The following is a 17,824-nucleotide window of genomic DNA, read 5'->3' on the forward strand; positions in this document are numbered from 1 at the left end:
TGTAAACAGGCATCCAAATGCTACCTTCCTCTTGGTGTTGTGTGAGGACCAAGTGATATGAGGCAGACAGAGCCCTGGCACGGCCCTGGACACATGATAGCTGCTCAGTGAGTGTTAGCTGCCTCCATCCTTGTCCTCTCAGACCAGACGCTCATTAAGGGACCAGGCTTTTCATCAGTGGCTAAGATCAAACCTGGAATTGAGTAGAGAGCACCCCAAATGTCTGCTGAAGAATGAGTCTGCAGAATGTCCCTCATTCAATTGGAATCTTCCATCAGGCTCATTTTTTCGGTCCTGATTATTTTTTGCTCCAGGAGGAGAGGTGACATGCCTAACTCTGAACAGCTTGGGAATTCAGACCTGCAGTGAGGAAAATGGAGGAACCTGGCGCATTTTGGACTGTGGCTCTCCCGACACCGAGGTCCGCACTTATCCATTTGGATGGTACCGGAAACCTGGTAGGTAACCTGCCCCGAATAGCTGTGTGGGCATGTTTCCTTGACTATTTCCCATCCATTTATTAGGATGGTGTCCTTGGGCTGGGGAGTAGATTAGTCAGGATTTGTTGGGTGCAAGTAATAGAAACTGATTCTATTCAACTCAAGCAGAAAAGAAATTCATTAGAAGTCTGCCCATAGACTCAAAGAAAAGATGACCAACTAGGTGTCCACAACATGGATGTATTTAGTAGGAATGAATGGGCATCTTCATTGTGCCTCTGTCATCATCAGTCTGCTGCAAAGGGTTTTGGTGGCTATAGTCAAGCTTTAAGTTCAAGGGAGAGAGTTTGGACCAGCTTGGGCTATGAGTCCACCCTCTGCCAGCGGGAGGGTGGGGCAGCAGAGCGACAGTCCCAGTAAGACTCTGCGCAGCGGGGGAGAGGAAGCTCCTCAAAGTGTAGTTAAGGTGCTGTTGCCAGACAGGGGAGACCAACAGATGTGCTCTCTGCCGGGGTCCCTTGGTTTTCTCACCTTGTCCATTAATCAGGACAGTGCAGCTCATTGCAGTCTCAGAGAGAGAAATGGGGACACGGGTGTGTATCTGACAGTGTACATGGAGTTAGGATTTCAGGGCCAAGGCAGTGTTGGCCCAATGTGGGTACCTCACGCACGTGTGCTGATTATATACTAGTACATTTTTGGGAGCTCAATTTGAAATTGGTAAATGAATGAATGTTCTGCATGGTGTGCTGGAGAAGCTCCTGGACTGAAATGGAGATTTATTAGCGTCTTCTCAACTCTGCCATCTACTACAGTCTTGTCTTTAGGAAAGTCCTACCACTTGCTCAGTTTCTCCATCAGTAGAATGATGCGTGAGACTCCTTGTGGCCCTGTCAGCTCTTACCTTCTGGGTGCTTATGGGTGTGGCTACTCTTGGAGAATAGAAGGCAACTACTTGGAGACTGGACAGCCTCATCCTGTGTCCCGGAAGCAAACTCACAAAGATGTCCCAGAAACAGAAGGATTAAAAACCCCATCTTAATAGGTGTCCAATGGAGAGGCTGAGCTGAGGTTCAGTATCTCCAGCCTCTCTCGCTAGTGGCTTCCTCCTTAGTTTCAAGTCAACAGAGGACGGATGCTGGTCCTGGCTCGGCACTTGCTGTAGAAATGAGAGTCATGGAATGCCTGATCTGGAGGAATCTTAGAGATCTATGATTTTGATCTCCACATTCTTCCCATCACCCAACACAACACTTTGCCCAAAGTGGGAAAGGAGAGGAGAACTGACATTGTTCACGTGCTCACTGTCTGCCTACACATGGGTTTTATCCCTCCGTGTGCTGGGGCTTCTACATGGATCTATGATTTAATACTCATAGCGCCCTTGTGGAGTGGACATTGTTTCCTCTCTTTTAAGATGAGGAGTGTGTGGCTTAGAAAGTTGAAGTTGCTTGACTCAAACCTCACATCTAGTTAGACGCAGAGTCGGGTTGCCAGCCCAGATCTGATGACCCCAAACTTCACTCTTCTTTACCATGTTGCCTCCTGGCAGGTCTTCAATATCCCATAAGGGACTGGGTTTGAACATGTCCAGACATCTTCTCTGACTAGTATTCCCCCACTCAACTGAGTCACAAGCAGTTGACCAGTAAATTGGAAAAATAAAAGTGACAAATAAGCTAACAAATCAGACCAGTTGGAGGTCAGCCTCTTGTTCCAGAGCCAGACCCCTGAGAGGCCTGGGATGGGGCTCCTTGGTGGAATCTGGTCCTTGGCCCTTCATCCTGAGCCTGCTAATCTCGAGATGGTCCTTGGCTTGGGGCTGATTTTTCTGAGTTAATTATTTCCAGGCTGAATGGAATCTTCCCTGCTGACGTCCACCTTGAGCATCCTGTGATTCGATCTGAATTCCCTCTATTGGCTTTTAATTTCATTTTAACATCTTGAATTATTTTAAGAAAAACATCAGGTTATATGGTGAAGTAGCCTCCGTAGGTTTATATTTAGGGAAGAATGTTCCATAAAGGGCAGACTTTAACTAACTCATAGGGACAGAGGACCAGTGAGTGTCTGCCTAGGACTGTGGCCCCGCAGGAGACCCAGTGTCCACTCTGGGGATTTAAGGGGCTTTGGAACTGAACTCTTTCCCCTCCATGGCTCCCTGCTTTGTCCTCCACACCTCCTCTCAGCTCTAACCCCCCGAAAGGCTGAAAAATGGCATTTTCCATCTTCATATTGCTCAGGGAAGAGTTGGGTAAAAAGAAGCTTAAGAAATAATTCATTGTTCAGAAATATTGTGGGAATCAGACCAGTGTGTTATGACTTCTTGGCAGGAGTTGGCAAGGAAAAGGACCCAAGGTGCTCATTGTCCCAACTCATTCCATCTGTTCTGTTTCTTTTCACCTGCCTGCACAGACCCACTAACTTTTTCCAACATATATTTTGTGGGGTCTGGCTGGGGACTCAGGAGTTCTGACCAGGAACTACAGGGCAGGGAATTAAAAATTCACAGAGGTGCTTGCATTCAACAGACACTGACTGAGCATGAACCATGCCCGGGGGCCTCTGGCTTTGCAAATCCAGCCTCTACTCGTTGGGCTCTTGCCCTGCGCCTGGCTGGATGTCAAGGACTTTACAAGCTTCTCGTCTAATCCTCACAACCACTGTTAGATGAAGAAACAGACATTCGGGGCGGTTAAGTCCCTTCCCTAAGCTCACAGAGCAGATAAACGACAGAGTTAGCATTTGGAACTAGTTCTTTCTGACTCTCTAAATCACAGTGTTACATAGCTGAGGATGACTAAGACAGGATTCCTGGCCTCCAGGCGCTCACAACTGAACGAGGAGTTACAGACTGTAAAGAAATCAATCCTTCTGGTGCTGGATTGCTCATGTCATAAGGCTAGAAGCTTTGAAATCTTGTTGAGTGTCTATACTAGTTATACACTGTGCTGGGCACTGGAAATGTGAGTTAATAAGATAGAGTAATTTTTCTTAAATGCTCACATCCTGGTGAGGAAGACATGGGCATATCTGATTGCGATGGCAAAATATACTGAGTACGAGAAGAGTGTAATACGTAACGTGCTGTGGGAACACGGGAAGGGGAAGCCACTGCCACTTCAGAGTGGTGGGAATCCGTTGCTCAAAGACTCCTGCAGGCTCTCCTTCATGCCTCAGGGACCCCCTCATGCAGCCTCCCTGGCCCACTGGCCTGGAGCTGCCCAAGCAGGGGTCCCTCACACTGTGTGCTGCCTGCCCTCAATGTTTGGGGATGTGGGGAGAAAAATGAAAGAGGCTAAAGTGGCATCAGTCTCTAATGGCCCCAGGTGGAAAACGCCTCGGGATGCACATGGCTTATGGCCATTCTGGTGTGAGAGGCTCCATATTTCCCATTTTAGAAGAATAGAAGGAAGAGGGCCGGCTGTCAGAGGGCGTCGATGACCTGGCGTGACACATGGCCCTCCGTAAGAGCAGAACCAGGTTCGCACCAGTCGTTCTCCCTCAAGTGGACTATGTCAGAAGAGGATGATGGGGGAATTCCTAAGACTCATGGATGCTCTCCTCCTGAGACCCAGGCAGAGAAAAGGAATCTTACTCCAGGAGATGGGCTTGATAAGTTAGACCATTCTCGCAGCTGGGGCATGTTGACTAGTACAAAATCATCTTTTGATCTCTGGTATATTTTGAGCCAAAACATACTCACCTGCTGGATTCTGAACATTAGTGTGATCTTATCATTTTCTGTAGTAGACAAAACCACACCAGTGCAATGCTGGAAAATCCCAGCATGCAAGCTACGTGGTCATTCCTTCCTCCCCATCCTTATTTTTGCATTGTGCAATCACACACCTAATCATAGAAACGGCCTCCACAGGGCTTAGGAAGGCTGCACAGAGGGGGGGACCTTCAGATCCTGACTCTTAAAGGGTTGACAGGATCCTAGTCTTCCTCTCTCATCAGCACCGGCACAGGAGACAGACATTTTTACAAAGGAATTCTTGCCGAAAATTTCCATAATAAACTTTACCCTCGCTTCCAATCCGTGTATTCCCTCTACAGTCAGAGAACTACTCAGAGCTGTGGCTTGGGTTGCGGAGGTGGGATGCACAGGGGGCTTCTGGAGCAGGAAAGAATGAGGAATTCTGTTGCGTAAGGGATTCTGCAAAAGTGACTCCAGGGAAAATCTGACACAGATGAGGGAGCGTGGGGTGAAGGGAGCAGCGGCCACTGGGTGGGGCCAGGCATCGGGTTATCCAGGTGGGTAGGCCAGGGTCCCGTCCTCTCAGCCGCAGCTGAGTCTGCTAGAATCCAGGAGAGAGGCGCAAACCCAGAGCAGGGAATGCCAAGAAGGGACCCCGGGGAGCTTGTGGCAATGCGTTTTCTGCCTTTGCTGTCCACAGGAAACAGAAAGTTCCCTGTGTTTGAGCACAGAACTGAGAGGCTCAACCTGAGCACTTGTGCATGCAAATGAGGCTGTTTGCAGCCCCCGCCCAGCCGTGGGAACTGGAGAGGAGGCGTTCTTAGCGTCCAGAGTGGGAGTGCAGGCTGCTTTGTGGTCAAGCAGCAGCCCAGAGGCCAGGTTTCCTGGAAGGGGCGGGTGTCTGCAGCCTGGGCACCCTCTGCTCTTTGAAGAGAACTGGGCTGCCCATTCTCTCCCCAGCTGTGTGTGGCCTGCGAGTGGGGGCAGGGTCTTTGATTTGTTTACAAAATCAAAGGTGGCTTCTAAAAAAAACCAATTGAAGCCTCACACTTCCTCTGTTCTTCAGCTAAACAAATGCACTTGGTCCCTGTAGCAATTCTAGACAGAGGAACATAACCTGGAAAGGAAATGACAAGCTCTTCTAATTACGCCTCTCTGCAACCCACATAGAAACGACCCCATGGAGGCAGAGCTTACTGTGCAATGCTTTCTTCATCATCCCTCACAGCTTATAAACAGCTGAGCCTTCTGCTAAGCAGAGTCGGCTCCAGGCACTAGGCTAGCATCTTGCAGGCAACATCTTATTTGGTCCCCAAACAACCTGATGAGGCAGGACCTATTGTCATCCCCATTCACTACCGTGCTGGCAAATATTTTTCAACCGGCGAGGGCGGGGGAAGCCCTGATTGGTAGCGGTTGCCACTTGCCATGGTGTGTGCCAATACTCCCACCAGGGCCAGTTTCAAGCTGCTGGCCTGGTGTTGCTGGAAGCAGCGTTGGGAAGAAGAAAGGTTTGTATTCATTTGTTTAACAAGTGTGAATTAGCTGAGCAGCTCCGATCAGGGTTACACGGTAAGACTGTCAGTGGGAGGGAGTCTCCATCCTCCCAGGGACCCAGGGTGTTGATATTTTCAGTGCCCTGGGGCCCAGTGAAGCTGAGAACTCTCAGGGCTCAGCTATTCCTGTACGGTGAAGAAGGTCCCACCCAAAAGGCTAATAGCAGCTTCTTAAGGAACACTGATAGCGGGTGAGAAAGAGTAAATAAACCACAGCAGCGCAAGGATGCGATAAATGCTCTGCTGAGATGTGCTGCACGATAATTCTCCCGAGGATGCATGGTGGCTCCCCTAACCGTCCTCCTAGTGTTAGACATTTATGGGTTTCCAGTGTTTCTAATGAAACACTAATGTGTTGTATAAATGTTTCCTTCGCAGACCGAGCTTGCTTTGAATTTCAAGATAAATTTCCAGAAGCAGAATTGTTGGGTCCGAGGGTGTGGACATTCGAATGCCCTTGATATAGATAGTCAAATTGTTCTCTCAAGGTTGTACTAACTCTCAAGATCTTTGCTCTGAGAACCACTCTCTTCCAGGAAAGACAGACATATAAATACACAAGCAGAGTGCTCAGGGCCAAGCTGGCCCACTGGGTGTAGTGGAGTGTGGCGGGGGCTTATTTGTAATTCTGCGTTCTGCATGAGCTCATACCATGTTGGATGACAGAAGCAGTGGCTCAATGATCCTCGAAGTGTGTCTCTGGACCAGCAGCATTAGTGTCATCTGTTAGAAATGCCGGAACTCAGGCCCCACCCCAGACCTGCTGAGACAGATGCACTGGGGCCGGGGCCTAGCACGCTGTGTGTTACCAAGACTTCCAGGGGATTCTAGCTTCTGCTGAAGTCTGGGGACCAGGGCCATGGAATGATGATGGGGAGCAGGTGCTTCTGGGCAGATGGAGCCAGGCGGGAAAGACACAACACAGCTGGAGGGTCTAGAACTCAGAGAGGCTGGGTCCTGGTGTACCTAACAGAGGAGAGGGAGGCAGAGGATGGGGTGGGACGTGAGGGAACCCAAGCTCGGACTTTTGGGACCAGAACAGAGCATGACTCTGACCTGAGGCTTTGCCTGGAGGCAGACAAGGACAAGAGACAATGACAAGGGCGTGTCACTGTAAAAGGGCAATATTGAGTGAATAATGGCCAGCATTTCTTGAGTGCTTGCTGTATGCTCAAAGCTTTACATGTACCAACTCCTCTAAACCTCACAACCCTGAGATAGGGATGGTCATTACCCCCATTTTGCAGACAAGGAAACAGGGGACAGGCAGGGTAAGTAACTTGCTCAAGGTCACACAGGGGAAAGCGGCCAAGCCAATCTTGCCCTGGGCCGCTGACCCTAGAACCCCTGCCCTTGACCCTTCACCCTTGATCCTGACACTGAGCTCAGAGAGGGAGGAGATCCTGTGTGTGCTCCTAGTTTGGGCTGTTGGGAGAAAGGAATGCTGAGGCTTGGAAGATTCAGATTCAGTCAGTAAGGGAAGGGGAAGGAGTTGAGGGAGAAGATCATTAGCCTTACGGCTCACTTACTGAGTATGCACGGTTTCTCATCGAATTCTTACGTCATCCTTATTCTACCAATGCGGAAACTGGGTCTAGAGGCAGTCAGATGCCTCGTCCCTCTGCCCTCTCCTAAGAGGTGTCTGGAGGCTACGTCCAGGTCTGTCTGCACTCCAAGTCCAGGCGCTGTCCACCCTGCCATTAAGAGCTGCCATTTCCTGAGCTCCTGCCCCATTCCAGGCACCGCATGATCTCCTGTGATGCTCACAGGGATTCTCAGGTTGGGTTCTGTTGTCCCCATTGTGAACAGAGAGGACAGCGCCCGAGTCAGCCCAGTCAGTGACGGTAGTGGGCGTTTCTCTTGTTCCCCACGTCTCCGGCTCTCTGCTCTCTAGAACATGGTAGGCCGGTGGGACTGTGCTTCCTCAGCCCCGGCCTCACCCCTCGTTTCAGAAAATGACCTGCAAAAATGACAAGTGTTGTGCCAGTTGTGAGCAGAAGCTATGAGAGCAGGAGGCAAGTCCGCTGCATTCTCTTTCCCCCGCTGTGAGGCGGGGGGTGCGATGGAGCCGTCCTCCACCTCAACCTTGAGGGGGGAAGACAGAGAGCAGAGCCCCCAGCCCACCGGCACTGGACATGTGGTGCAAGGGAGGGGCGAGCCTGTGTTGTTTCAAGCCCCTGAGAAGTGGCATTGTCACTTCCGCATAACCTAGCCCGTCCTGGCTGACGTGGGAGTGCTGGAGCCCAACGCACTGTGTCTGCCCCCCAAGGACAACTTTACCATCATGAGCTTATGCCTCTATTAGTGCTTTCAGAGCTCAGTGACACTGAGCATAAGGAAAAGCTAAAAGGCTGCCTTTTTCTTCTTTTCAGTTAGTGAAAACAATGCTCCCAGTTTCTGCCCTGCGGTGGTTCTGCCTCCCCTCGAGGAGAAAGGTAAGCTCATTGTCTCTTCAGTCTCTCTGATTGCACTGCCAGCTCATCCTTCTCTTCTTTCTTCTTACTTTTGTCCGGCAGTTTATAGCTCACGTGCCCCTCTCACATGCATTCATCCACGCTCCTATCGATTACACACATGCGTAGAGAGAGCAAATACCCGCCCATTTCACAGATGAGGAAAGCAACTCACAGCAATACAGTGACTTGGCCAAATAAGGCAGCTAATTGGAGGCAGAGTGGGACATAAGCCCAGTTCTCCTAATTTTCACTCCAAGGCTTGTTACGCCCTATCAAGAAATGACTAGCCCTGCCCAATCCTGGGGGCAATGTCAAGAATAGTGGTATTTGTGGCCAAAAAACGTGAAAGAAGTTAGCTCTTCCACGTGCAGAAGAGCTGGGGCTCACAGTCGTCAGCACACTGGGTGGCATGGTGACATCTAAGCCTGGGCGCTGGCCCTGAGCCCAGGAGGCTGAGGCTGCCCTCCTCTCCTGCATATCGCACTTGCCCCGCCCTCCCCACATGGAGGCAGCAGGAAGTGCCGGACGGGGGCGGGGGAGCAGTCAGGAGAGCGTGGGTCTCGATGGACGCACATCCCTTTTCTGCCTTCCCATAGTCAGGAAATGAGAGGCCCAAGCGATGTTAATTCCTGTCCTGTGACGTGATGTCTGGGGGGCTCTAGACATCTGTCATTATGGCCCTGGTTGAAGAGACGGAATATAGCTTGTGTAGGAAGGAATGATTTCCAGTCCAGTCAAGGCTGTGGCTAAAAGTGTCAATGTCCTCAGCCTGTGTTGTCAGTTTCCTCCACTCCGTTTAAAGGGCTAACTTTGAAGATCATACATATGTGTGCATGTATATGCATTTTTTTTTCTGTGCGTTCTATGAAGAATTTCAGTCTCCAAGCACTTTAAGACTATGTCTAAGACTGTAGATCTAAGCTTTCTGCACATCTGATCTGGTGCTACCTTCCTGCCATGCTGTGAGGTGGGAATGGTCACTGCCCTGTCATGGGGGTGGAGGTGGGGCTAGAGAGAAGTTAACACTTAAGCCCAAGGCCAAACAGCTAATACACGTCTGAGCCAGACTTTGATTTGCGTTTTATCAAGAAAAGGTACAAACGATTGAAATAATCCCAAAAGATTCATAGTGTAAAAAATACTAACTGGTTCCTTGTCTCATCTCTACCCGCCTCCATTCCTACTTCCAGAGGCCACCACGTTCAACTCCTTGAGCTATTTTTTTACTCATGTTGGCCTCTATGTTTCTAAATAATACACGAATCCTGCTATTCCTTGATTTGTCAATTTTGGAAGTAACTAAGTTCCTGCCTTGAGAGATGAGCACTTGGGGCTCTCCTTTATCACCCTCTTTCCAATTTTCCTCTTTCATCCTCAAAATCTAATAATATCAAGATGAGGAGTTAAAAGAAGAGTAAGTATGAATTGTTATGACCATGTAGATATGGTTCACTGGGGAGCCCAAGAGGGTGACAGCAATCTCCTATTATTGTTGCCAACCACCTTGGGTGGGGGTCCTCCTGGTTGCAGCCCCATGTTCACCCCTGCCTTCCACAGTACCCAGTGCATCTTGGGCTTCTCAGGGGACCCATGGAGCAAATAGGTCATGTTCCCACCTCGCTCTGTATGTACCTGGAGTATTGATTATTTCATGCTGCTCTGTCTGTTAGCCCACCTCTTTCTCCTTTTCTTCATTTAAAGATTTGTTGACATCCCTTGTTGGCTGTTGGCTCATTCCTGTTTTCTTCATGGGTTTAGGCATTTTTATTCTTTTACTTCTTTTTGTGACAGGAGAGAAGGCAAACGTGCCACATTTCATTAAAAGCAACAATACAGTATTTTTTGAAACTTTTCAACATTTAATGAAGACTTCATTTTGTCCTCAGCGTTGTGCTAAGCGTTTGCTCTTCACACAAACCTCATGAAACGGGTCCTATTTTATTTTTTATTAGTTATAGAATATTCAAACAAGTGCAGAAATTTAACAGGAAACGTTACGTAGTCATTTAGAAGTTACTCCATGTCAGTTAATACGTAAGACTATTTCCTTCCAATCTCCTTAGGCTTTTCTGTATGGTCTGAAGTAGTTGTAATCTTTCTACAGCGTTCTATGTTGTGTTTTTATCTAATGCTGCATCATGTGTATATTTCCAAATTGTTATATATCTCTCTAAATTATGCATTCGTGCACGTGTGGTACATTCGTTCATTCATTCATCTGTCTACATTTCTACTTTCACAACGCTCCCAATCTGCTGACAAATAAAAGGTAAAGATAGCACAGTGTTATCGGCGACAGTTGTCATGTCATTCCATCAGGTAGACACACTGCGCTTCACTAACTCATTCCTCTATTTGTGGACATCTGATTGTTTATGACTCTCCATCGCGAAAAGACCACAATGAATACTTGGGTACGCAAAGCTCTTGCCAGCATCCAGGTTACTTCCTGGGGGCACATTCTCCAAAGTGGAATTTTTGGGTTTGAGAATTTTATATCTTAAGACCCTGGATTTCTTTTGCCAAATTAGGCTCAAACGGTTGTTCTTAGTTTCATACTTACCAGCACTGAATTAAAGTGGTTTTTTCCATCACATCCTCGCCATCCTTAAGTATTAGCATGAAAAAACTTATTTATGAAATTGATAGATACACAGTGCTTTGATGTTTAAATGTCAAATGCATACGGTTAGATATGAGTAAGTCAAAGCATTAGTATCTTCGAGGGATTTTTACAATGCTTCCACCCTGTTTTTTGCTAAACATTTGTGTTACTGAGACTTGAGTTAACTTTCAAAAGAAAAAAAAAAAGACGGAGTATTGCACACCTCCCTTCACACACACACAAAATCTGTGCGTGTGGTAGATGTGTCCAAGGCGGAATGAGATGTCACAGTATTTTTAAATGTGCCTTTGACAAGTGTGATTTCGAAACAGGACAGATCTTGGAGCCGACGTTCCATCTGTGCTTAGAGCTCCCACGTTGGAATGAAGAGTTTGGGCATGTGCCTTTGACGTGAATCAGAGAGAGGGCATAATTCTGCCTTCAGGGAGTTGATATGTCAACATGATTTTGACGTGGATTGTGTGTGTGTGTGTGCACGTGCACGCACATGTGTGTATGCACCGTGCATATTTAAATGCTTGTCATTGTGTACTTTCTATTCAGGGAGAAAAGGAAATGTTTATTAAATATCAACAGTTTATAAATCATTTAGTGCTAATAAGAAAGCTAGGTGGTAGCAAGATCTGTTTTTCAAACAAGGAAACTGAGGCTCCGAGAGGTTGAATGACCAACCTGAGATTGGAGCCCACGTATATCTGGGCCCCACAGAGTTAGAGAAGAATATTTGATTTGAGCCTCTAAAAAGGGTGACAGGGATGGACTTTCGAGTTCTATCCTCGTCTGGGGACCTAATCTCCTGGGCTTGTTTCTTGTGAGTGTGTGTGTAGAGGTAGCCCATTCAGAATCTACTGCGAAAAGGGGATTCTGACGCTCTAATTGGTCAGTGGGGATGGTGTGAAGATGAAGGTGACGTCTGAGGTCTCAGGGCCTGTCTTGGGTACATGCTGTCGGCTAGACACTGCTCTAAGCACTTCGTTTTTATTGCTCCAGAGAAGGCTTCTAACACATTAGCTGATTTAAACACAGCAGGAGTTTGCCAAATGGGCAAGTTTCAGAAAGTCTTTCCAGAAGAGCAGTTTGCATGTGCAAAGGCCCTGAGGCATGAAACAGCCTGGGGCATTCAGACATTGGAGACTGTTTGGTTCGGTATGGCCGGCATATGGCAATCAGTGGGATGAGGCGCAAGATGAGCAGTAGAGAAAAGCTGTAACCTGAGCACGGAACTGGTACGAGCTTCATACTGGGTTTGGAATTAGACCTGGGCAAGATCTCTTGGGGTGGGTGAGTGAGCAGGAAAGTGACAGCACACGTTAGGGCAGGCAGGCATAGAGAAACATGTTAGGACAACACAGATCATCTTTCACTTCAGTTTAGTTGAATTCAGTGAATATGTGTGTGCCAGCCACTTTTTGATTGATGGATTCTGAATTTTCATTTATATTCTAGAAAAGGCACTGTGCTGGGGGTTAGAGGTCTTGATTACAAGGATAGGACCCCACCTTCTAGTCAGGAGAGACGTACAGGAAGAAAAATGTAAGGAGATGAGCCACTGACCACAGTGAAGTTGTTTCCAGGCTGCAGTGGAAGCGTGGAAGGTTCCCCCACATTCCCCGCAGACCATAGGGGCATCGTGGCCAAGCCAGGGATGTAAAGGATGATGTGCGTTTCTCAGATGGCTGAGAGGGGAAAGGAGGGCGTCATGGGCAGAGGGAGGTGCATGAACAGAAGAAGCCCAGGGGCATGCACGAGATCGCACGTAGAGCTCAGAATAGAAGGGCCAGCAAGGGGCATGGGGGAGGCTGGATGGGATGCAGGCCAAAAAATAAGATGCCCTGGGTACCACAGATGCCTGAAGAGTGTTACACAGGGGCTCAGTGAGCTGCACAATGATTCCAAAGCTCTCCTTTCGGGCTGTGAGGAGGATGCCCTGGTGGATAGACAAGCTAGATTTGGCGAAAATGAGAACAATTGTGTCATCTGTGTATAGAGTACCCTTTTACTCTCTTTGAGGAAAAGTGCACATCTTTTTAAACAAGCAAAACTTACGTAAAGATGTCATTTCTTCATAAGAGAAAATGCCCATTGCTTCTTAAAAGCCCCACAATGACCAGTCCAGAGAGGATGCTCCAGGTGAGCATGAGTTGTCTTCCCAGGTGTTGGCCCCTGCCTTTAGGATGACCACGGTTCCCCCTCTCCTGTGTGCTCAAACATTGCGTTATCCAAGGGCTCATTTCCAGATATGTGACATTGTGCTTTTCATCACTACTTCAGAAGCACTTCTCTTAGAAGTGCCCCTGAAGCAAATTGAGTATTTGGATTAAGCCAGAGGAAAACACAGACAATGAGTCTTTAGAAATTTCTGTCTGTCTTATAAATTCATTTCACCTGGGGAACCTCCAAGTGCCCTTTAGAAAATGCTCCAGCCCTTGACCCAGAGCCCCGTGGAGCAGCGGGAGCAGCTCAGATTGCCGCCAGCAGAGAGAGCTGTGAGGGAGGCTGCCGCTGAGAGGGTACGGGTGGTGCTGAGAAGGATGCCTGGCGAGGGTCTGCCCTGCTCGGCTCTCCAGCGCCTCTCCTAACCTCATCCGGAGCTCAGTGACAGCGACAAAGCCTGACTTCGGGAGAGATGGAGAGGGAAGTGGCTGCACCAACTGTCTTTTGGGCCTCGCATTTGTAGTCAATTAACTTTGTCAGCTTTGCCTCCGTCTTTCACTTTGGCCGGGCCAGTGGGTTCATGGAATTCGGTTGATCTTTTCTGCAAATGTTTTCCATTAAGCTGGAGACAGAGCCGTGGGATCCTCAAAAATGTCAGCGCTGCCAGAGGGCATGCACGTCATCCCATCGAGGGAAGCAATGGGACATCCTGGTGCGGCAACGGGCTTTGAAGTCAGTCTGCTCAGCTCCCAATCCTATTCCATCACTTACCACTGACTGCTCTGGGCCGGATTTCTCAGCCTCTTGGTGCCTCAGTTTGCCTCTGTGAAATGAGGCTGATGGTGAAAATAAGAAATATCAATCAAGTAGGCTTGTATTGAAGAGTAAATAAAGAACATCACTCAGCACAGAGCCTGATAAAGAGTGGGTGCTCAGGAAAGGTCAGCAACAATTCCCAAGGCTAAACCCATCTTTTTACAGGGGGGGAAACTGAGGCAAAGAGAGAGAAGTGACTCTTCCTAGTCACAGCCAGTTAATGGCAGAGCTATACAATGACAGATTTTAAATTCTTACGTATTGAGTAACTGAATATGTCAATCACTGTGCTAAGAGCTTCCATGTTTTCTTCCCCACAACTGCCCTATGGGGTGTGCACGATTATGTCCTTTTTACAGATTTGGAAACTGAGGGTCAGAGAGGCCCAAGGTTGCATAACTAGTAGATGGAGAGCTGGGATTCAAATCCGATCTGAATCCAGACCCAGAGTCTCCCCACTGAATATGCTGACTGTTGCTGGTTGGGTTCCCCGAGAATCAAGCTCTGGTGTCGAGTCATTTTTAGGGAGTGTTATCAAGAGGGTGAGGGAAAAGCTAGGGCACCAGTCCTGGCAGAGGGAGAAGCTGGGCTTCAGTGCAATCTTAGTGGAGGCTCAGCTGGTCTTTTAGGGATGCTGGGGTGACCTTCAAAATTGTGATGGCTTCGCATTGGTCACTCACTGGCGTGAGCTGCCCTCCCAGCCAGCAGCACTCACCATAGCCGGGGCAGAGCCCTTCGTTCCTGAAGGGGGGTCTGGAGGGACATCCCAGCATGCTGTCCGAGGAGATAGGCTTTAGTAATCTCATCTGGGGCAATGGGTGCTGTTAACAACTGTGCAGACTGTCCTGCACCAACCCAGGTGCACTGTCACCTTCCCACTGTAGCCGCTAGTCTGGAGGTGCATTAACCCACACGAGGCTAATTCTTATCCTTTTGTCCTAGACTGAAAGAAAGGCCCAGGTGAGCAGGCGCTCACTCCAGAACTCTCTAATGTTTGTATAAACTTAAATCTCTTTTCCAAATACACACAGAGCTTACGTGTGTGCACGTGCGCACACACATACACACACACACACACCCCTTGTTGGAGGTGAGAAGGCGATGGGGTCAGAGCATGGAAGGAGAAGGCTTTGAATGTCTCGTGTGATGGAGTAAGTTGGAGAGGATGAGCTCCCCGCCACTGGAGTATCCAAGCACATTGGAGAGTCTCTCACTTTGGGGGGAAGGGTGGTAGGGTGGTGGCTTAAACGGTCCCTAAGTTTCCCTTTAAGTTTTCTATTTTTGTAATTCTGATGATTGGCTCAGTTATGCTTTAAGGTGTATTTTGTTTTTCTTCTGTTTTCGTGATAACTTACCCACAGTCCAGCAGAAGGCGCTGGGCAGGTGTTGGTAGAAGCAGAAGCGACGAAGCAGAGAGATTTTGGCACTGGGCGAGTCTGGGTGTCAATTCCAGGTCTGTTCCTACTCTGTGTAACCAAGGGCAAGTCACTTTGCTGCTCTGAGCCTCAGTTTCCTTAAGGCAGAGCTCAGAGTAGCACCTGTCCCCCAGTTGCTGTGAGATTTGGATGAAGCCACGTAGGGAAGGTGCTTAGCAGGGTACCCAGCGCATACAGTGAGTGATGGATAAGTGGTGGCAGCCGCAGCTGCTCCCACCTCACAGTGACCGGACAGGCAGAGGGGAGGGTGCAGTCTGGGGAGGCTGAAGGCCTGGGTTCAAACCGGCGGTGCGACCTTGGGCAGCTTACCCCAGTCCCCTGAGAGATCGGCATGGTCTCTGCCCGATGGTCTTGTTCTACATCCCAAGGAAGGCCTCCTCATTGCTGTGATGGCTTTGCTCAGCTCGTGTTGGGTCTCCATGTGCATTCGTGCCTCTGGATTTCTGCAGTGTCATCCAGCTGCCCAGGATCACATACAGTGACCCGAGAAAGAGGGGTTCAAATGTTTCCAGGAGACCCAGTTATCACGCTATCTCCCAGGCAGCCTATGTATGTGGCAGGAGTTTTGGTGGGGGTTCACTTGCTATGAGTCCAACTTCTTAGAGAGAAATCAGACTCAGTGTGAGCCTTTGAATTTCCACTAGGAATTTTGCTTGTGACGGATTTAGTAATTAAGCACTAAGTGATCTACGGACTAAGTAATCATGAGGACACGGAGGGATATAGCTCCGAGTCTGGTTTCGTGTGTATGGTTTTTCCTTAGTTAGAAATTTCTCTTGAAGTGTCTTTGAAGTTAACAGCTTGAAAGATGATTACTCACCAGCTCACGAGCTCATAATCTCCACAGATGCTGGACCCAGATGCCTTTGGAAACTTCCGCCTCCAATATACATGCCACTCAAGGGAAGCACTCTGCGAGTCTGAAGATGGGTCTGAGGGAGAAGGAGGCAGCTTGTGTGGAGCAGGGATTGGGCGGGGGCAGTCGGGGTCAAGTTCTGGGTTTGCCAATCATGAGCTGTGGCTTGGGCCTCGTTACACACCACCTGTGAGCTTCAGTTCAGTCCTTTGCAAAATAGTAATACAATTAATGCACAGGTTGATGTAGTTATTAAATATTGCAGTGTAAATGAAAGTCTTTCATGGGCCGGAATGCAGGACATAAAAGTGATATATTATGAAATCAGTCGTCCATGCTTTGCTTCCTATGTGATTAGTTAACTGATTTATTTAATAATTGTTTATTGAGGTCTTGTGGTATATGGAAAATTACAGTGTTAATCTTTATAGAGATGAGAAAAAGAATAGTATGCCATTTCTCCTTTACTAATTAAGGAATTCATTAAATTCATTCATAAATTCATTCTTAAATCATTCATTCATACATCCATTAAATAAATGGATTGGCGTAAAATTAAGGAACCTCATTAATTCCTTTAATACACATTTATGGATTGGCAGTTCATGCAAAATATTTATATTATTATTCCTGTTTAGCACATAGAACACTTAATCAATGCTAGTAAAACTATATTACTACTTCTATTGTTAATATTTTTTATATGCTGTTACGATAGGTCTTGGAGAATCAAAGAAAAAGGAGGCAGAGTCTTTGATCTCAAGGAGCTCATAATTTAACAGAGTGATAAAAAATATAAATAAATTTCAATGCAATAGTGGAACAGGAGACGTATTTATAAGGCACTTAGAGCAGAAGGAAAACTCTTGGGGCGGTGGAGGAAGGAGCCGTAGCAAGGTTTCCATAGGAAGCCACATCCAAGTTGGGTTTTAGAGGATGAAATGAGTTCACCTTGTGAATAAACTGACTTCCCTTTGTAAGCACCTGTCAAACAAAGGGGAAAGTGAGCAAAGTCACACAACATGGGTGATTTGCTAGACACTAGACGTGAGTTTGGGGTGGTCGGAAGTCAACTGATGAGAGACGAGGCTGGGGCGGCAGGCAAGGGAGGCAGCAGACAGATTGCAAGGAACCTTGGAGATGTATTTTTTCCTAGAAATTCAGATAGGATGTGTTTACCCCAGGGAGCGTGTTCACTTACAACAGTAGAATCTGAAATTTTGACTTGAAAGGATATTTATTCTGACTTTCCTTCTACAATGTCCTTTCTAGATGGACATTCAGTCCACTTGAACATCACTCAGAGACAAGGTTTAATGATTTGGGTTGGGCAGTGCCGTGAGTAGTGGTGCCGATTCCCAAGACAGAGAGTGTAAGAAGGGCAGCACCTGAGGAGTGTGGGTAAGGAAGGAAGGAAGATGAAGTGTTCGGCTTCCTACGTGCTGAGTTTAGATGCCTCAGGGACATGTGCTTACAGGTGTCTAGTAAGCACCGACTCTCCCAGCATAAGCTTGGGCAGAAGGTCTGACCTGGAGTTGTCTTTGATAATCCTTAGCGTGTTGGTGGTATTTGAGGTCATGGGGACTCTGAGATCACCTGTGGAGAGCGTTCCGCTGTAAATAGTAAGGGTCAAGGACAGACCCCTGCGGAATAGCAGTATTTAAGAGAAGCGCAGAAGCCAGAAGGAGCAGCTAGAAAGATAGGTGGAGCACCAGCAATACACGGTGTCGTGGAAACCAGGGGAGGGAGAAGTGGTCAGTAATTTCAACGAAGATGGGGAC

The 17,824-nt window shown here is 47.9% G+C and overlaps 1 protein-coding gene across 1 annotated transcript in view; it reads left to right on the forward strand.

Annotated features, from left to right (window-relative positions):
- Positions 1-17,824, forward strand: part of TG (thyroglobulin) — a 243,372-nt gene that overhangs the window by 93,083 nt on the left and 132,465 nt on the right. Inside the window, exons 33-34 of the mRNA XM_070632069.1 lie at positions 315-458; positions 8,072-8,134. Coding sequence (XP_070488170.1) covers positions 315-458; positions 8,072-8,134 — 207 coding nt within the window. The remainder of the gene's footprint in view (positions 1-314; positions 459-8,071; positions 8,135-17,824) is intronic.

This window comes from Equus przewalskii, chromosome 8 (assembly GCF_037783145.1).
Source record: "Equus przewalskii isolate Varuska chromosome 8, EquPr2, whole genome shotgun sequence".
Taxonomy (NCBI): domain Eukaryota; kingdom Metazoa; phylum Chordata; class Mammalia; order Perissodactyla; family Equidae; genus Equus; species Equus przewalskii.